Raw genomic sequence first — 22,083 nt, forward strand, 5'->3', positions numbered from 1 at the left:
AGACTAAATAATTACAGTTTAGATCACAATATAATGCAGAAAGTATGTTTCAAATAATATTGCAATTCACCCAACACTACAGAATAAGCTTAATATCGGTTGACTGACTACCTTGGAATTTAACATAATTTCTGGAGCTCGGTACCAGCGAGTGGCAACATATTCTGTCAGAAAACCAGTGTGGTCATGATCTGGGTCTGCAACACGAGCCAGTCCAAAATCACAGATCTACATAAAGCACACAACAAAAAAAGAATACATTAAATTAAGTGTAAATATTTACAATTTAATACTGTAAAATCCAGAATATACACAGGAAAATTAAATACTTTCGTTTAATGCAGTTGGAAAACTGCATTAAACTAAAGCAAACAGTGGTTAAATGAGTAAAGAATTTATTAACAGATTAGTGTCTTTATTGCACATTTGGATGTTATGTTTTCTCAGACAATATAGGAGCAGTTTTCTTTCTATAAACATATAAATTAGATGTGCGGGTTTGGTTTTAACCGGATCTCAAAGCAGGATCTTATTGGTTATCCAAAACAAGTGAAAGCCAATAGCCAATCAGGAAAATCAGAACTTGAGATAATTTGGTGACAAGAACAGAGTAAATCAGAACCTGCACATCTCTAATAAAAACACACATAACAATACTCCCATTTGCCAAACATTTTTGCTTGACCTTTCTTTCAGGAACTACCTCCACATACAAGTAGATGCCACAAATGCTTATTCACTCCTCTTCCACCTTGACTGTTGCAACCTCCTCCTGTCTCATCATTCCTCCCACTCATTTATCCATACTTCAATCTATTTTTTTTAAATCTCTAAAAAGGTAGTAAGCCAAAAACAAACCAGAAGAAAAATGTATATCCTTCGAAACATTTAAATGGTAAAGCAAGAGTAATCTTCCTTGCTAATGCACCATTTTGTTTTAAATCCCCAAACTAGCCCTAACGTCCTGTATAATAAAATTTAAAATTATTCACCGATAGAGCCCTCAGTTTCACAAATCCAGTACTCAGAGTCCACGTCTTTTAACTAGAGACCAAGTAGACAAATTTTTGGAAATGCCACATTTACTATTCTGATCCCACAATTTAAAAGTGGATGTACTTCCAAGAGTCATAAACACACATATAGGACTTAATCATTCCACTTGAAATATGCAGTTATCAGGTCAATGGAAAAAAATACAGTTCTGTTGTGCTTGTGTCTTAAGTAAATAACTTTCTATTTATAATACATTTAAAAAAAAAATGTTAAGATAAGTTTCCACCATTTTTGTATACGGATAGTGTCCCTTTAACAACCAAGTGTAAAAGCAGCCCATCCTATACCTTAGAGGGTAGGTACAGAACAACTCCGTGCCCAGTCCTCTCATGAAGAGCTGCAGCACTGAGAACTAGACAAAACTTAATCATGTTCTTAGAATCCATTTACGCCAATGGTTTTTAAACTTGGTCCTTGGTACATCAAACAGGTCACGTTTTCCAGTACTCATTAGTGATATTTTAAAGGATCCACAGGTAAAACGAATTATTTCACTTGAATTCTGTGAGGAGACCTGGAAATCCAACTGTGTGGGGTCCCGAGGATAGTTATTACATTGCCAATCTTCTTCTAACGCAAGTGGTATTACATCCTCAAAAGTCCAAACATTTAAGATGCAGCAAATGACAAAACACTAAAAGTTTATCAAGTTTGTATTATTAACTGCATGATTCTGATCATTTATACCAGGGGTGTCAAACTCAAATTCATCTGGGGCCGCATCAGCAGTTTGGTCACCCTCAAAGGGCCGGTCCCGCAAAAAGTACAAATGACAGAAAACTTGTACAAGGTGTACTTTAAAGCAGTATGAAACAGGACATGCATATAACAATAATGCGATAACAAAAATGGTGGGCCATCAAACAGAGCTATGCTGCAGAAATTTAATTCCACATCCAGTACTAATTATATTGAGGTGCAGGGTTCAGTGGTAGACAGGGACAGAAGGTACAGAGCTGCCTTAGGGATGCTAGAGGAGGTGACACCATTTTGGGAAAGACATTTTAATGTGGGCTAGCAAGATAGACACACAGTGACTAGAGGAGAGCATGGCCTGGTGTGTAAATGTCACCCTCAGTGACAGAGATCCCCACGTACAGCGACCAGCCCGAGCTATACACTACTAACCTATTTCAGTCAGCCGCCTCGCACACACGGTTACTGCTACTACCAGCACGGATCGCCAACTGCGTGACGTCCCAGTCCCAGCAACCAACCCTGCAGCTCTGGCGGGCGAGTGAGCGCGCGCGGGGTGGGGGGGTGGGTGAGAGGAGGTAGCCTAGGCAGGAGCTGGGACACACTGCCCCTGCGTGCTATCTCCTCGCGCAGGCCACATGACGAGGTTTGGCGGGCCGGATTTGGCCCGCGGGCCTTGTGTTTGACACCCGTGATTTATACAGTGAGAAAACCATTAATCTAGTAATAAAAACGGCATACCTTGAGATCACAGGTAGTGTTAAGCAGCAAGTTTGACGGTTTAAGATCACGATGTAAAACATTGGCTGAATGGATGTATTTCAGTCCTCTCAGGATTTGATAGAGGAAGTAACAAATGTGGTCATTGCTAAGGTGCTGGGTCTTTAGGAGTTTGTATAGATCAGTCTCCATAAGGTCCTGAACAATGTACCTGGAGGTGTTTATTTAAGGTAAGCAGTGATTTCAAAAACATAATTTGTTTCAGTAACTTGAGACACAAATACAATGGATAAACCACATAAAGTACACACACACACAGAACAGCACATAAAAGATGTACCATGGGCCTGATAGTTGAAAAGTACAATACATCACAAGATAGTCAACAGGGGAGGGCCTTCATCAGAGTGGCGCCCTGCCATTGCTGCCACGATCTGCAACTGTACTTGCTAACGTAGCCATAGCTGGTGTCAGGCTAGGTACACATTGTATAGTGTGTACCCAACTTTGGCTTTTACACTGTAAAACTCAACATATTGGGAGACAGATTACCATACAGTGTTCTCCTCAGGATCCGTTACACTGACACTGGCACTCCTGCCCGCTATTTTTTTTTATTTATACATGCCACCAGGCACTATCCTGATCTAGGGGGTCTGATGGCCAATGTCAAAGTTAAGAGCTCTAAATACTTGCAATAAGTTAGTAATCCTATGTTCTTGAAAGTATTGCCACAATACGTTTGGAATGTATGGTCTACTCCTACTGGCTATTATAATCACTTTTTGATCAGGCGTAGCCCATACATTACAAACACGTTTAACCTTTTGAGTGCCAACATCGGTGAGATGCTAAAAATGCCAGCGTTTACATTTGTTGTATACATTAAAAAGAAAATGTGTAAAAAAAAAAAAAAAAAGATTGTATTTCCTTATATAAAAAAAAAGGTAAACATTACAGGTCATTATGACGAATAAAAAAAGGTTTCCTTGGCAATTTACACACCTATATTGACACATTCACGTGGCACTCAAAGGGGTTAAAGAGCAGGATTTAAATATCTAGTTTTTTTCCAGTGTATGTCAAGTATTAGCTGATGCTAACTGTTTCGCCATTACACTGGGTGGTGCTTATGTCAGGGAGCAATGGCAGTAGTAAGGAGGGGGTACAATCAGGTGCCTGTGGGGATAGCGAATAGTGATCGTATCTAGTTATCTTGCACAGGGTCCTGTAAAAAGGTACCAGTAGGCCCTAATGCTCTGCATGCTGGTACTTGTGGTTCTCCAAGTACTGGCATGTGGGCCAGGCTTGCTGTGACCTGTAGTCCACTTTAAAAGGATTTTAAAAAAATTTACACTAACAGACGCTATCAACCCCCAACCCACCGGCTAGGGGCGAGCTGGATAGTCCTGGGCTTCAGCCTAGGTGTGAGGCACCTCTATTGGCAGGTCCCTATTTTCTCAGGAATACCCAGCTTGGGCTGGCCAATTTTGGCGGGTGTGCCTGTAAAGTAAAGGCCCTCATAAAATCACAATTCATGGATTAAATTGTGACTGCAGACGTATGAGGACCTTAAAGTTACAGTGACAGAAATGTTGTCCCTGTCTTTAAGGAGGTAGGATGCAGTTTGGTCTGTGAGGACATTGCAGAAAGTGTAGTCCTTGGAGCCTGGCGCTGTCTCAGCATGCACTGCTGGACGCAGTGTCCAGCAGCAAGTGGGCAATATCTGCAACAGTCGTTAAAAATTGCATTATTGCCAATGAACTTACTTCAGATCCCTACTTTCAAATATATATTATATTTGAAATACATTATTACACATTGTTGGATCTAAACTTCATAAACTTTCATGCTCGACCAGATGCACTATTGTCTTGTTTGTATTAACATTGTATCCTGGCTGACAATTTTCTGGGGAGAACACGGCCAAAATAATTCTTGCCTTGTTCAAAACCAGGCCAATTCCTCCATGTAGTTACCGCTGCACATTTATAAAATTGGAAAAAAGGTAAAACTTTCACCAGCATTTAATATAAGAAAGGATACACATCTTTCATTTGCTCGATGGTTGAAGCTCGAATAATGTCATTTATTCCAATAATATTCTCATGTTTAAAGCGCAACAAGATTTTGATCTCCCTCAGTGTTCTCTGGCAGTACGTTTGATGCTCAAAGGGGCTGATTTTCTTGATAGCAACTCGCACTTTGTTCACGTTGTCATATGCAGAACTATAAAAGCAAAAACAAACATGCAATAAATGTTTATTCATGTTTAAAGGGATGTTTTAAATAAACGGGGGGGGGGGGATACATTTCATCCTGTACCTATAAAAAGGTCTGGCACACCATGGAGCATTAAGTGAAAATGTTCTAGTCTACATGAAGACTAGTGATCATAGAACCTCTATATCAGTTAAAACTTTAAAAAAAAGTCAAATCCTAAGCCTGTACACACATTTCTTTGGTTCGGTCTTACTTCTTTAATATCAAATTAAAACAAACCCCTGATTCTGCATTTCAGTGCCACGCCGTGCCCCCCACCTCAGCATTTCCATAAATCTGCAGTATTAAAGCTCAATTAGAGCCATGATTCAAGTCAAGATGTCAAGGCCCCCGAAGTGGCTTTTCAGAAGAGATAGAATGCTCCAATGGCGTAGGGCTGATATCATCCGTGGAACAAGGTAGCTAATGTTTCCATAAGAAACAATGGGGGGGGGGGGGGGAGAGATTATATACATACACACGTTCAGGGAAACCTTTGTACTTATGTGTTTCAGCCAGTCATGTTCAAAAATACAGAACTACTTTAAAGGGATTTAGTTTTGCCTACCTGAGGCAGGTGAAACAAAATACCAGATTAGCTGTGGCTCACGCTAGCTTATCAGGGCTAATTGGATAAACCCTGATGCATGGTCAGTGTCTGTTAGGCAAATGGATACCACCCTTTTTTCATACAACAGACATTTAATTAATGGACAGCTTTTTTGAGATTGGGAAGCCAAATATATGTAGACAATGAGGCTTTGATACAGCTCTCAAGAGCATATACAGTAAACACTGTTTGGTATACTATTTTCTATCTGAAAAGCACAGTTAACATTCAGATATACTGAGCACATTCTAGTAACCCATTTCCAACAGTATGTGATTGAAGTTGAAGGAAATCAATTCAATTGTTTCCCTGTTTATGCACGAGTGCTGCAAGGGGACACATTTCTGTACATGAGGTGGTGAGCAGAAATGAGCAAAATTTTTAAAAAAATATCAGGAGTATAGACTGGTTATTTACAGCTGACTATGTACTGTCTGGTTCTGAATAAACTGAAAATAGCTGCAGTCCATCAAATCCAACAGTAGAGAAGGAAATTTGAGTACAGATCCGTTTTACATTTCTGCCAAAACTTTGTTCGGAATTTACTCTATGAGCAGTATTTACTAAACCAACTACAATGTGCACCTTTCAATCTAGCTTTCAGCCAAAACATGCCATAAACAAAAAAAAAAAATGAAAATGCCACAATAAAAGTTTGGAACAGACAACAGAATAGTGCAGAGGATCCCATATGTGGTCCTCAAGGCACCCTAACAATACAGGTTTTAGTACTCAGCACAGAAACAAACATGGATATGCTTAAATTCTAGACTATTTATACCCCTTTTACACCAAAAACCCTGGTCGGACCCTGGTCTTTGAATGCTGTAGTATCCAGGGTCTGACCCTGCTTTATACCCCATTTTCACAGCACTTTGACCTGGGTCTGCACCATTTACACTGAACCTGGGTCAGCCCTGCCTTAAATAATATATAAATAAAATATTTAAGGCAGGGCTGACCCAGGTTCAGTGTTTTTTAGGGGGTAGATGGGGAGTGCTGGGAGGAGGGGGGTCCCTGCGGCTGCTGAGGGGAGGGGGGTACCTGTCAGCCTGAGGTCGGAGCTCACTCAGCGGAGATGATGTGCGCCGCTGCTGTACCACTCCCCGCAGCCGCGAAGTTCCTGCGGCGAATGTACAGTCAGTGGCGGGGGTCCCTCTGGCGCATGGGAACTAGTACTAGTTCCTATGCGCTGGAGGGACCGCCGACACTGACTGTCCATTCACCGCAGGGACCGGCTGCCAGGGGATGGTACAGCAGCGGCGCACATCATCCCCTCCGCTGAGCTCGGACCGCAGGCTGACAGGACAGGTACCCCCCCTCCCCATAGCAGCCGCAGGGACCCCCCTCCTCCCACAGCAGCTGGGCACATCTTCCCCAGCGCTGCACGCTGTGGACCCGCTGCGGGTGCCTGCACCCGCAGCGGGACCATTTACACGGGTCCTATCCGGGTTCTACCCAGGTCAGGACCTGGGTAGAGGACCCGTGTAAATTGACACGGATATACCCCATTTACACCGCCAATGATCCGGGTCTGACCCGCAGCTGACCCGGATTTTTCGGCAGTGTAAAAGGGGTATAAGGTGCCTTAAGGACTCCATTAGGGAACGTCTGGATTTGTACATTATTGATAAAGCTTCTAAGATTATTGGGGGGCAATTCACTTGCTTATGTGCATTCAATCTCCAGTCTAAAGTGACAGGAGACCAGGGGGGGCCTTAATAAATTGTTCTTTTAAATCATGCTGATTGTGCCTGCATTGCCATGTTTAAAACAGACACTAGGTTTACTAAATGCACCAAAGTTTGCACCCATCTAATTTCTATTGTTCCAGTGCCTGTTTTTCCAGGAACTTCTATTTACCTATTCTAATGCAGCATACACATGGGCCGATCGCTTGGAAATAGGGCTGCAATCTGACTAAATCTTAGAAATTAAGCACAGATCACTCACTGTGTAGGCCCCCCAGTGACGGCAATACACTGTCGCATCACCGGGCTAGATAGATAGATATATACACACACACACACATCTAGTCATCGCCAGAGTCCTCTCACCAGCATTTCCAGATTGCTCATCACACAGCTCGGTGCATCAAATGTGTTCTACACTACTCAGCGTGTAAGAGCCGTCACCCTGTGTGTATGGGGCATAAGAAATGCAAGTTATAGTGTAAATACTTGTTTTCCCCACTTTGCCCAGAAAAAAGGATAAAGACTCTACCGGGCCCCAGGCAAGACGCGGATAAGCTGTGCCAAAATACCTCATGCATTATTGTGGGAAATCTTCCAAATTTGCAGCAATATATAAAATGTAAATCGCAGTTGAATGTGCCTTCTTTGCTGTCAATTGCCATCTTATTCCAGACATCCTTCTGCAGTGGACAGGAATGGTATTGTGCATATTCCTCCATGTCCAAGGCAGAGACCACTGACTCTAGGGGTGAGATTTAATAGGATGAGAGATTCAGAAAGTAAGAGATTTGGTAAGAAAGCGGCAATCATTTACACTGCAAAACCAGTTTGATTAAAAAAATAAAATAAAAACCTGGAGATTTCTTACCAAGTCTCTCACTTTCTGAATCTCTCATCCTATTAAATCTCACCATAGGCTTCTCATAAAAGAAATGTATGGAGATCGTTTTCTGGACAGAGGTGGTCCTTGATTGATGGATCTTACATCTCTCCTCCGGCATGAAGACCCCTGGCGATCTAGATTCCAAGAGGGCACCTAGATTTAGCATGGACTGAGTAGAAATTTGTGGACTACTTTGGCCAATTGATTATCCCTCCATGGATCTGCAAGAGCTTCACCACTCCATTGATGTGATCTGTGTCATCTGAGGCAGCCTGCCATGACCTAAGTGAAGACATGAGGTGCTGTGGAAACTGCTTATGGCAGAGTCTAAAACTGAAAGGTGTTCCCCCCTGAACCAAACACCTTCGATGTGTCAGGGGGGCAGAAACAAAGATGGGCATGCTGGATATCCGAGGATGCCATGAAATCTTCCAGTTTTAGAGACAGAATGATAAAATGTAGAGCAGGACTTGACAAATCCAGGGGGCCAGGTCACCATGGAGACCAGATTCTGCTTTTTGGCAGACAGATTTGCAAAATGCAATCTGCTACCTGGCATTCCCCTGGCTGGGCAGAGTGGTGCACTTGCAATAATGGCAACAGCCGGGCAGAGCAGTGGACATGCCACCTGGCTAGAGCAGGTCCACAGCTATTTCATAACAAGTTTTGAAATAGATGCTGACCTTCTCTGATACAGCCTAGTAGGTTGTCCACCGGTCTGCCCGGCTGTTGCTATTACTGCTCATGGTAACGGTGGGTAAGGGGAGGGAAGAGGAGGGGTAATACCCCATGGCATTGAGAATGCCACCCCTGGCACCAAGCAAGAAACTCATAGCAACAAGCATGTAGACAAGAGGCACTTGTGTCCGACTCCTACATTTTCATCCCGGGCCCTAGAAATTGATTTAAAAAAAAAAAATGCAACGAAACTTAAGGAATTTAAGGTTTAGAATGGGGTGGAAGGATCCATTGAGTTTCTGTACCAGAAAAAGCCTGGCATAGGAGTCCAAGCCCCTTTGAGACAGATATTGGCACTATGACCCTGAGTTGCCATAGATTTTGAATGGCACCTTAAAGCGCCAGTGCCCTGACCAAATCCCTTAGTAAACTTGGGAAAAATATGCTTGGGTGTTCGATGTCGGAACCTGAATGTGTATCTTTTGGAGGCCTAAGTTGCTAACCCATGCGATTTATTACATGTAATATCCCCTGGGGAGCTGCTGCAGCAGGGTCCAGGCAGCTGAATTCTCTCAGCCAATCAGCTTCCAGCCAGTATTTTCAAATTGGTCAGCGCTTCTTGCCCTGCCAAATACCAAGTTCCCTGCCACCGCTGCCTGGACCCCACCAACCGTGGGACCAACACATGTGTGCCATTGATGGTCTGAACGGATAGATTTAAAGTGCAGCCCGTCGGACCAGATGCACAGGGGGACCCCGCATCGGGTCGGAAGGGATGTCAAACGCATCCAGTTTGGGCCGTTTTCTCTGCCCAACCCATCCAAATCAGACAAGTGTATGGGTACCTTTAGGGACAGATTACATTGTCATATCACACCCAGAGAATCAGCAACCATTCAGTCTCAGTTAACAATGTCCCTGTCAATATTGACCAATTCATGCCCTGTCCAGTTTTGTTACAGGTTTTATCCCAACTGTAAAGCCCTGTACACACAGGGTGACAGGGGAGCCTGTGCTGAGCAACAGGCTTAAGCACGAACGCTCAGCATGCAGCGTTGTACACCAGCGATGCACACCATGATGTGTGTTATTGTTCATAGGCAAATAACGGTCTTTCCACTGTGGGCAATGACTGCCATCTCGATCTGTAAATTCTCTCATGGCTAATGGGTGCCTGTACAGAGCAACAATTATAGCAGTGTTTTTCAACCACTGTGCCGTGGCACACTGGTTTGCCTTAAGCTGCTCTCAAGTGTGCCCCCAGATATAGAGATGCCCAACCCAGTTTACAGCCACCACCAGTTCAACTGTTATTTACTGGTCTCTTCATTTAAAGGGCCAATGTATTTTATTTTTGTTATCTGTGGGGACCAGTGTGATTGTTTGGTACTCTTTACTTAGTTGGGCGCCCATCGCGGTGATCGCGGGCATCGCGGGCAGTACATTAACGGCCGCGACGCGATGCCCGCGATCACCGCGATTTCCCATAGGGTTCAATGTTAAATTTAGTGCTGCCCGCGATTTTTACATTCAATGCTTCAATGGCCGCGATTTGGCCATAGGAATCAATGTTAAATGGGCTACAGAGCCCAAATAGGCACAATTAACACTTAAATGTCCCCCCAAATTTGTAACGCCACCCCACGATCCACGCCAACCCGAAGCGTGGCGAGCGGCGGCGTGACGCGTCCTCCGACCTTTTCATACCCCCACTATCCACGTCGGCGTGGAGTTGAGAATAGAATAGTGTGGCGAGCGCAGCGAGCCCGAAGCGTGGCGAGCGCAGCGAGCCCCGCGAGGGGACGTGGATACCTGTGAAGCCCGCGTAGGGCCACGTTTACCTGTGAAGGTATCCGCGTCCGCTCGCCACGCTTCGGGCTCGGTGGCTCGCTGCGCTCGCCACACTATTCTATTCTCAACTCCACGCCGACGTGGATAGTGGGGGTATGAAAAGGTCGGAGGACGCGTACCGCCGCCGCTCGCCACGCTTCGGGTTGGCGTGGATCGTGGGGTGGCGTAACAAATTTGGGGGGACATTTAAGTGTTAATTGAGCCTATTTGGGCTCTGTAGCCCATTTAACATTGATTCCTATGGCCAAATCGCGGCCATTGAAGCATTGAATGTAAAATCGCGGGCAGCACTAAATTTAACATTGAACCCTATGGGAAATCGCGGTGATCGCGGGCATCGCGTCGGCCGTTAATGTACTGGCCGCGATGCCCGCGATCACCGCGATTTCTTTACCCACGACGCCCGCGATGGAGATCGTGGGCGCCCAACTAAGTAAAGAGTACCGATTGTTTTTATATGGGGGCCTATAGGTTTGTGTTTTTTCCTGTGGGGACCAATGTGTTTTGCACTATGGGGATCTCATGGTATGCCTTGGCAAATTTTAAAATCTTATTTAGTGTGCCACAAGGTAAAAAGGTTCAATATCACTGAAATATAGCTATTGGTAGCAGTGGGGGGGGGGGGGGGGGGGGGGGGGGGGGAACGACTATTTAATTGTCCTCTCTGTACACTGAATGTAGATACATATTAATAGTTTTAAAAGTTTGTCAGCAGTAAGGACATCACTCAAACATTGGTAATTATTCCATGACCAAAAGCTAATATATGGATCTGAAAGATCCATACCAGCTAGAGAACACAAATGCTGCACATTATCGGACGGGCTGTACTACAGCAGCTGACAAACATTGCTATATATAGCAAATCGAATGAGATATCGCAGGTGTTAAAACAACCACGAATGCACACCCGACTACAGCGATTCCAATTAATCCTTTGTGCAGCAGGTCAGATCGCAAAGGATTGCACATAAGATGGGATGTCAAACACATGCGATTTTTCCACTTTGCATCTGATTTCTTTGCCCAATCTGTCAGAATCAGATGAAAAGTAAGCAGCAATATGCGCTACAGCAGATCCTACGTAGGATGGAGCCAGGCTAATTGCTTCTCATGTGCATCAATAGTGTTCCTTTTAGGAACTAAATGAGGCAGGGCACTGGAGGGGCGGACCGGGCCCGCCGACGTCACTACAGGGGGCGTGCCCGGGCCCGCCGACGTCACTACAGGGGGCGTGCCCGGGCCCGCCGACGTCACTACAGGGGGCGTGCCCGGGCCCGCCGACGTCACTACAGGGGGCGTGCCCGGGCCCGCCGACGTCACTACAGGGGGCGTGCCCGGGCCCGCCGACGTCACTACAGGGGGCGTGCCCGGGCCCGCCGACGTCACTACAGGGGGCGTGCCCGGGCCCGTCTACAGGGGGCGTGCCCGGGCCGCCGCATCAAAGGAGGCAAGCCCGGGCCGCCGCATCACCAAAGGAGGCGTGCCCGGGCCTTCGCATCGCACATGGGGGCGTGCCCGGCCATGACTATGTCACTGAGCTGCCGGGACGTAGCCATGGCCGGGCAAGCCCCCTTCAGCGATGCGACAGCCCGGGCACTCCGGCGGGACAGACTGCAGGCTGATTTAGCGGGGCGCTGCTAGAGGGGCAGGGTGCATTTTACCCTTTAAAAATCGGGCAGGGCGCAGCGCCCCGCTAAAACAGCCTAGCGGGAACACTACATCAACAGGTCAAAGGGCAAACATTACCTGCCCTTCCTTGAACAACATTTGGTAGGCACTAACCACAGCATACACAGGACAACCAATCAGGATCTGCCTATTTGATTATGCTCTCAAGTCAGTTGTCTAGAAGTCACAACTTGGCCCTGGTCACATCCTTAATTGCCCATTTTCAGGTTTCCAAAATATCATTTAAGAAATTTCTACCCAATATATTCTAATTGAAAAGTGCCACTAAAATGAGAAGGTTATTCATTTCACCTGTCAGTATGTTAAAGGTTATGGCTGATGGGTGTAACTAAAACTGAAAGGCAAGTCCGCATCAATTTAAACAAAATGCTTTGGCTCCTGATAAAACTGAACACATTTACTCTGGTCATTCAGTTTGCTGCTGTATGCATAACAGTGCAGGCTGAGCAAGAATAAACCTTTTAGTACAGGCTGAAACATGCACCAACCTGCCTTAAGTAACGGCATCGTTTGAGAATATTGACAGCTACTATGGTTGCAGAAAGGGGTACACCCAGTGGGCAAAATTATACCTAATAGTAATTTTTCTCTTTAAATTTTAAAATACTCAAAATCCCAATATTTTTTTAGGTCAAATTTTACATTATATTCTAAAAGGATATAAAACAAAGGGGTATATAACTCATATGCTATGATTGATAAGAGGGAATCCAATTGTTTGTAAAGATGGTTGGGTGTCTGTATTTACACTGGTCTGATTCCGAAGGATCAGACCGTGAAATCGGATTCGTGTGACAAGCCGTCAGGACCGATGCGTGGTCCCATGCGCATCGCGCACCCATACCCTGTGGTCGCACCGGCAGAACATATAATGTGCCGCAATTGGACTCATCATGGGTGCTTTTGAGGGAGAGGGAGGGAGGGGGAGAGGCAGGGAGGGGGAGAGAGAGACAGAGAGAGACAGAGAGAGACAGAGAGAGAGAGAGATCTCTGAGCAGAGCTTCACACCAGTCACCCACACCTACCAGGTGCTCAATGCAGGAGTTGAGAATAGAATAGTGTGGCGAGCGCAGCGAGCCACCGAGCCCGAAGCGTGCCGAGCCCCGCGAGGGGACGCGGATACCTTCACAGGTAAACGCGTCCCTTCGCGGGCTTCACAGGTATCCTCGTCCGCTCGCCACGCTTCGGGCTCTCGCTGCGCTCGCCACACTATACTATTCTCAACTCCACGCCGACGTGGATAGTGGGGGTATGAAAAGGTCGGAGGACACGTACCACCGCCCCTCGCGGGCTCGCTGCGCTCCCCACGCTTCGGGTTCACGTTGATCGTGGGGTGGCGTTAACAATTGTGGGGGCCATTTCACACTTCAGGGTGTCTATTTGGCCTCTGTGGGCCATTTAACATTGTTTCCTATGGAAAAATCGTGTCAATTGAGGCATTGAACATAAAAATCGTGTCAATTGAGAAATTTAACATTGGTCCCTATGGGAAATCGCGGGCATCGCGTCGCACCCGATTTTTTAGTGCATTCAATGCCCGCGATATCTAATCTAGTGGCGCCGTGAAAGTAAAGAAGTACCGTTTCTTCTCCCCCCCCCCCCCCCCCCCCCCAAACGGATTGTGTTTTGGGTATACGGTCCTTGGGTCGCCAATGTCTAGGTCGACCACTAATGGTCAACAGTGACTAGATCGACAGCTGGAGATTGTTATCATACCAAAGGTCAGCATTAACAGGAGGTTGAAAAGCTATGTAATAATTTATTCTTGTAATAATTTTTAGATAGGTTTCCAGAAATAATTTATTCTGAGATATGAAACTATAATTGTCCTGTCTTTTCACCATTTGAGACATTATAGCATATGAGCTTTTTTACATTTCTGTACAAATATATCTGAGGCTACATATGGCCATTGGCCGCGAACATAATAAATTATATAGAGAATTTTTATAATACATCTTTTAAAAGAACTCTAGAGTTTACACTCCATGATCCCTCACACAGTGTTATGTAGAAGCAGACAATGATGTGCCAAGTTCCGAGAGCGGGAAATACTTGCGTTCCGGGACCCGGAAGCGCAATGCGTTAAAAAGCCCAGAAATACGTCTCACAGTTCAAGCCAGCAACATCACTCGGAAAAAGCTGAGAGAAATAAGTGAAACGCGTCGCTGTTAGTTGAAGTACGCCCATCCGGCTCATGACTTTGGCACCCATTGCATCCCTCTTCATGGTAGGACACCTGTTTAGCATTTAGTGGCAGCAGTTGCTCTCTTCATTCACCAAGGAACCACCACTATTGGGAAGCTCTGCAAGGTCCTTGAAATTCCTCCAGTGGCCTCTTGCCATCATTGCTCAACCGCATTCTAGTGAGGACCATTGGACCCAAGCCGGAAAATACCCATTAAATTTCAAGTGGAAAGATCTATTCAATAACTTTTATACAGCATTGTGCCACAGAGGGAGAATATAATAGTGTGCAGAGAGCAGCAAGGGACCGTGCAGCAAGCCATGCGAAGTGGACCATGTCAACATGGACACAAAAAAATCTTGTGTCAACCATTAGTGATCAAGCTAAACATTATCGACCCCCTATACCATAAGTGTGGTTATATCCAATTTCCCAAAAGAATACATTCGTATTGTGTGTGGTTTGCTTAACTCAGTCCTCCTCAAGGATCACCACCACCACCTACAAATATTTATATAGCACAACGATTTACATAGAAACACAAAAACACACAAACAAGGTGTATAGCAGCACTGCTTTACACCTTGTTTGTGTGCTTTCTCCTTCAGTAGGGTCAGACTATCCCTACCCTTAGCAGCTGTTTCTCTGTATCATGTAGACACGAGCTGGTTTTCAGTCTCTAACCCCTTTATCTTCCTGACACTCACTCCTGCACCTGGTCTCTCTCTTACCCCATTCACACCAGCCTAAATTCCCGGGTTGAGTCCGGGAACAACCCGGTACTACCTCTGGTGTGAAAGGTACCCGGGACAAATTACCGGGCTAATTTGCCGGCAATCCAACCCGGCTAGGTAGCAGGGTTGTTCCCGGGTTCAACCCGGGGACCTGGCTGGTGTGAAAGGTAAAGGGTATACTTACCCGGGTTGCCGTGTCCTCCGTGTCCTGTCCGACGGGAATTAATGCAGGTGGCGGGCGCAAATGACAGGACAGCCGGTGGATGATGATGACGCAGCTCGCCGGCGGCAGTGAGGACGCCGGAGAGCTGCGTCATCTTCATCCGCAGCCTGTCCCGTCATTTGCACCGCTGCCTGTGTGGATCCCTGGCCTGTGCGGAGGACCAGCAACCGGGGTGAGTATTCTCCCCACCTCCGCCGCCATCCCGCCTCCTCCCCACCTCCTGCCGGCCTCCTTCTCACACCAGAAAATGCCGGGACATTTCTGGTGTGAATGGGTCCAAACCCGGGAATGTCCCTGCTTGTCCCGGGAACTGAATTGCCGGGTTTGTCCCTGCATTTCTGGTGTGAATGGGGTATCCGACACCCTCCCTCTTTCGCACCCCTTTTACTGCTTTTTCCATGAAGCCCTCTCACAGCCCACTCCTCTCTGATTCCTAAAGCACAAATACACCCTGCCCCTCTAGCAGCACCCTGCTAGACCAGACTGCTGCCTGTCCCCACCGGTGCACATGGGGAAGCCCAACACCATCGTAGATGCCAGAGCTTCCCCAGCAGTGACTTTAGCGGGGCCAGGCCGGTCCCCTTTGGTTATGGTGGTGTGGTCCGACCCACCTCCTTTGGTGGCCAGGCCCACCCATTTGGTGAAGCAGGCAGCCCTTGCCCGCACACAACAGTGACACTTGTAGTGACAGTATTGAGGGGGTGAGGGACTCCCAACTTTACAAAGTGAAGGGGCCTCTGTACCCACAGACGAATGGAGCAACACTTAAGGCCCCCACACACTATAATATACCCCTTGATATATTGTATGTGGTCCTTATGCATACAATGTACTGTATGAGACTCAGTTCCCGGCTGCCGGGAGGGGGGCCGAGTTGGACGTGCAACAGGTCCGACAAAATCTGATGTCGAACACCTTTGATTTGAAAACTTTTTCACCTGATTTCTCAGCACGATCGGTAGGAATAAGATAAAAAAGAGGCCAAATTGGACAAGTGTATGGGGGCCTTTAAACTGCTCCTCTTGGTGCAATCTTGTGCACACTGACACACACACACACACACACACAACACTGGAATTCCCCCATAAAGGTTAGGAGCACAGCTAGCCTTTTATTATATAGATTATACATAGCTACCCAAAACCAGAAAGGACTTTGCCAAATACAATGCGATTCAGCAAAAGTCAGTTGTCTCTTCCAGACACAGCTGCTCAAGAGCAAATAGTTAATGTTTAACATTGTCCACAGGGCAATGTATTTGCATTATAAATTCAATACCACACCTTTCGTCTGTCATTAAGCACTTTTATCTTTACCAAGAACGGACTAGTTACAGATAAAGGTTCTCTCAGGCTGTGCCAGGATAAATTAAAAATGTAAAATACAGGCCCTGTGGTAACACGAGAGTCGTATAGCATACATCTATTAAAGACAGTCAAATGACTTAAGGTTGATCCTAATGTTCAGTATGAATGGCAGGATTTACTCTACTTTGGTCACTCCATTCACCAATTGCCTGACAGTAATACATCCTCATATGCACGTTTCACAGGCATCCAAGCAATTCACGGTGTAAGATGTTTATTTCTACTGTAAACGACTCACTTTTTAAAGAATACTACAGTTCATTGTACAGATACACTACCAGCAATATTTAGTCCCATCTACATTGAATAACCCTATATAAATAATACCCCTTTTACACCAAGGCATAACCCAGGTTGGACCCAGGTCAGCATTGGTGTAAAAGGGGCCAACCCAGGTCCAGTAACACTGGTCTCCTACCCAGGTCTTGACCAGGGTTGAACACTGGTTGGACCTGGGTTGTGGGCGGTGTTAATGGTCCCAACCCAGGTTGGGACAGCCGGGTAGTGCTAAAAGGATACCAGAAGTGCCGGACGCCTTTCCACAGTGCACCGCAGTGGCAAAAGACAGCAGCCAGGAAGAAATGGGCAGTGCACACAGAAATCATAATTTGATGCAGTATCATTTATAGGAGGGAGACTGGGGGGAGCACATGGTTGATGCTGCACTTTTATACCGCTATATGTGCTTGAACACTGAATAAAAAAAAAAAATTTGAAAAATATTTAACAAATTAAACAAACCAACATTTTTTAATGCTAACTAGTCATGTCTTTTAATTTTTATTTTAAATCATTGAGGGAAGGTTGGATGGCAGTTTATCAGTCCTAAAATGGACATTTTTAATGTCATCCATAGGGAAAAGCAGGGCTGACCCAGGTTCAATGTAAACGGTGCAGACCTGGGTCACAGTGCTGTATAAATGGGGTATGAAGCTGGGTCCAACCCTGGAAACTCCTGTGTTCAAAGACCAGGGTCCGATCAAGGATTTTGGTGTAAAAGGGGTATAAAAAAGGCCAACACTGCTTTTCGCCTGTATATGTATTCTTCTGTATATGACACCACAAGGGATCTGATGCGCTCAATAATACCCCTTTTACACCGCCGAAAAATCCGGGTCAGACCCGGATCATCTGTGGTGTAAATGGGGTATATCAGTGTCCATTTACATGGGTCCTCTACCCAGGTAAGGACCTGGGTAGAGGACCCATGTAAATGGATAAGACCCGTGTAAAGGCCGATATAAATGGTCCCGCTGCGGGTCCAGGCACCCGCAGCATGTAGCGCTGGGGAAGATGTCCCCAGATGCTGCGGGAGGAGGGGGGTCCCTGCGGCTGCTGAGGGGAGGGGGGTACCTATCTATCTATAGCGTGAAAAACTAGCAGTTTATTTGTGGATAACCCTTGTCTGCAGTCGGTTTGGACATTGTATATCCAGGACACACTGGGAAGATATGCACCGGGTGCAAGCTGTGGACGCAAGCATAAAGTGCCGGTTAACTTCGACCTGGCTCTGCACCATTTACACTGAACCTGGGTCAGCCCTGCCTTTCCTTGTGGATGTCATTAAAATGCTTGCTCATTGCCAAGGGGGGTGAAATATATATATCCTCCTGGCAACAAGCAATTTCACCCCCCTTGGCAGTGAGCAAGCATTTTTAACGACATCCACAAGGAAAGGCAGGGCTGGCCCAGGTTCAGTGTAAATGGTGCAGACCCAGGTCGTAGTGCTGTGTAAATGGGGTATAAAGCAGGGTCAGTCCTTGGAAACTCCAGCGTTCAAAGACTAGGGGTCAACCAGGGTTTTTGGTGTAAAAGGGGTTTAACAGTATTCATAAATAAGCGGAACAGGAACCAGCAACTTACAGTTTAATATGGCATAGTCCCTGGGTCGAAAGTGAGTAGGTGGACAGTGAATAGGTTGACAATGACAGGTCGACACAAGCTAAAGGCGGACATGCACATGATCGACATAAGGATGACAAGTTTTTCATTAAAAAACAAAACAAAAAAAGTGGACTTTGTTCATACTTTAACACCTAAGTGGGTATAGGTTGGTAAGATAATAGTGCCTGAAGCATGGTAAGTGCAGCAAGCAATGCAAGGGGATAAGGCACCCTAATATGGTGTCCATGCTGACACCCTCAAAAACTTGAAACTCATGACAACCATGTACATATCTACCTTTACCGTGTTTTTAACTTCAGACACAATGTCGACCATTCGTAGGTTTCGTCCTAGTCACTGTAAACCACCTAGACATTGAAATGAGTATAAAGGTGGTTTAAGGGAAGAAAAAAAAAAGGCACACAAAGGATGAGGGCCCTGTTTGTGAGAACAAGCTGAATGTTGCATGTTCTGACTGTATGGTGCTTTAAAACAGTGGTTCTCAACTCTGTCCTCAGGATCCCACACAGTTCACGTTTTCCAGGTCGCCCAGCAGGTGCACTCATTACTCACTGACATAATTTTAAAAGATCCACAGGTGGAGCTAATTATTTCACTTGTGATTTTGTAATGAGACCTTCAAAACATGCAATGTGGTAGAGTCCTCAGGATCAAGCTTGAGAACCTGTGCTCTAGAATATAAACCTGGTTGTACAATAAATCCACAATTATGTAACACCCTGACACTTTATGCAACTCATCACAATTCATTTTGCTGTACATAGCACCTTAAGCAACAAACACCAATACAGGGATATGTAGCTCCACAGTGTATGGGGAAAATTTACTAAGATGGGAGTTTTATTTCACATGGGATGTAGCTATGAGAAACCAGATACTATCTATTATCTTTTAGAAGATGCTAAATAAAAGTAGATTTTGATTGGTTGCCCATAGCAACATCCCATGTAAAGTAACTGCTATGACAGTCTAGATCAGGCTCGCTCAACCACGGTCCTCAAGGCACACCCACAATGCAGGTTTTGAAGATATCCAGGCTTGAGCACAGGTGACTTAATTAGTACCTGAGTGATTCTGATTAAACCATCTGTGCTGAAGCCAGGATATCACTAAAACCTGCACTGTTGGTGTGCCTTGAGGACTGTGGTTGGGATCCATCTCATGAGCAGGACATTGTAGGATACAGATTTGAATGCATGCCAGAATTGTACACAACACTGAAGCCGGAATCAAGCAGTAATATAACTCATGGTTACAACAATACATCCAAAGGGTGCAGCCATCACAATATTGCCATTCTAAAAACAATCAAGATTCAGGAAATTCTGCCTAGTTAACCAATGTAAACCTACAGGACATTATCTTTTGTTAATTGAGCAGAAGTTTTAATGATGTATTTAGTTTATAAATGCAGTGCATTCTAGGGGAGGGGATTTAAATTAAGCTTGGTGACACTCTCCATAACAGTACATATGCCATCTAAAATCTAGAATATAAAAAATGTATTAGATTTGAGACTGGTCAAAGATGGGGGTACTTATATGTTAGTTGGGCACCCACTAAGCTATTTGCTTCGTTTTACGCGTCCACTCACCACACTACATAAAATCGACTCCATGCTGACATGGATAGTGCGGATATGAGCGTACTTACTATAGTGGGCACTCAACTAACATAAGTACCAAGATGGGTATATTGGGAAACACTATTAATGTTAGAAAAAATTACTGAATTCCAAATTAAATCTGCAGTACGTAACTAGATAGAAAACATTCCATGAAATGAACATAGACTAAACTAGTGGAGACATGATAGTGCATTCCACAATCTGAAATATTTTGGCAAAGGCATAATGTTACATGCAAAGTAATGAACGTTGCAATTAAAAACACCCACACAAGAAAATCAGTTTGTCTTTTCTAGATCGATCTCTGCAAATACTACTTTCTTCTGCAACATCCAACTAAATACTACTTATGGGTACAATGTTTACATATTACATTCCTGCAGTCCCTGCTTGCTTTCTCCTGTTTTTTTTTTAGTTTGTTTTTTTAAACTAAAAGCAAATTAAGAATAAAAAGAAAATTAAAAAAAAAAGTTATATTCCTCAGAAGCTAATTTATGACATTGTCAGGTTTCCTATTCGCCAAGATTTCCACCAGATCATCCGATAAATCCACATTTATATTGAGGCCAAATTACAGAATTGTTGTCATTGGAAGAAGATGTTATTTAGTGCAAGAGTCTGAATTCTTTAAGTAGCAATTCAACAGAAACGACTAAAAAGCAAGGCCAGGTGCAGATCAGGTCTGTGATTTAAAGGAAATTGTCAATTCAATTGTTTATCACCCCCTGATCTCCGGTCTAACTTGATATGAAAACGTAGAGCGATATTCATTTGATGTTGCGGAACGTGCTAATAGCACTTACTATGGTCCGACCAAACTGTATGAGCATAAAGTGAAAAGTCCCATTTGAGCACTCAGACGGGACACTTCGCTTATTTCAGCTCATCACCCTGTGACAACTAATGGTAGCTTAGTCGGACAATGGGGGGGGGGGGGGGTATTCAATCACCCGCAGCCATCTCCCGACGGGGAGATGGCTGCAGGGCCCTATTCAATACAGTCTTCCCCGACAGCATTGAACAGGGGATCTCGGCAGAACGAGCCTGTCTTCACAAGTAGTCTGGCTCATTCTGCTGAGAATGGCCAGGATGTATGAGCTCCCGGCCGCAGCTCAAGCAGAACGAGAACAGGACAGGGTCACGGCTGTCGGGCCAGCTAGAGAGCCATGGCCCATGATTGAATACCCCCCAATGTCTGTATACTAAGCCATACACCCCCCCCCCACCCCCCCCCCCACACAAAGCCTTATTGCAGGTTTAAGGCATCAACATTTGCAGAATAAAAAGACACATGGAGCGAAGGGGCTCTGAAAGGAGCTCTCACTGAAATGGTGTAAGATGTTAAGGGATTGCATTAGCAGTCACTTCACTTCTGTTTTGTGCTGCAGCAGTGCTGTTATGCATATTTAGTCTTCTGACCACACAAGTGACAGCCATTCTGCGGTAAGTTTCTGGTGTCCTGTATTAGTGTTAATTGTCTGATAGGTCGGAGAAAATAATTGGAAACACCTGAGAGCTACAACTGAATATGAGCAAATAATTGGAAACACCTGAGAGCTACAACTGAATATGAGCATCTCCTCAAATAGGTTCCCCTTTATGCTTGTTCAGTTTTTCATATAATTTTTTTATCTATCTTTGTTGGGGACATGGGTCTATTTTTTAAAATGTTGGATTAAAAAAAAAAAAATAGCAACCTCTTGGAGGTATAACATAAGGTCACTAGTCAGTCACTAAGGTCGACTAAGATATTACACCTGGTGACTGGATTGGCAGAGACCTCTGCTATACACATATATAGTCTGTAAGATGCCAGACGTGGAAGATAAAGCTAATCAGTTGTCAGCAAGGGAGAGAAGTGTATTGGCAAGACACTGAGCAGGCAACTCCCTCTAGC

The 22,083-nt window shown here is 45.1% G+C and overlaps 1 protein-coding gene across 2 annotated transcripts in view; it reads right to left on the bottom strand.

Annotated features, from left to right (window-relative positions):
* Positions 1–22,083, bottom strand: part of MAPK1 (mitogen-activated protein kinase 1) — a 43,426-nt gene that overhangs the window by 17,136 nt on the left and 4,207 nt on the right. For both annotated transcript variants that reach the window (XM_083149267.1, XM_083149259.1), the window contains exons 2-4: positions 4,519–4,701; positions 2,494–2,683; positions 112–228 (exon numbers count right to left, since the gene is read on the bottom strand). In XM_083149267.1, the coding sequence (XP_083005393.1) occupies positions 112–228; positions 2,494–2,683; positions 4,519–4,701 (490 nt within the window). The remainder of the gene's footprint in view (positions 1–111; positions 229–2,493; positions 2,684–4,518; positions 4,702–22,083) is intronic.

Source organism: Crinia signifera, chromosome 1 (genome assembly GCF_055691185.1).
Source record: "Crinia signifera chromosome 1, ASM5569118v1, whole genome shotgun sequence".
Taxonomy (NCBI): domain Eukaryota; kingdom Metazoa; phylum Chordata; class Amphibia; order Anura; family Myobatrachidae; genus Crinia; species Crinia signifera.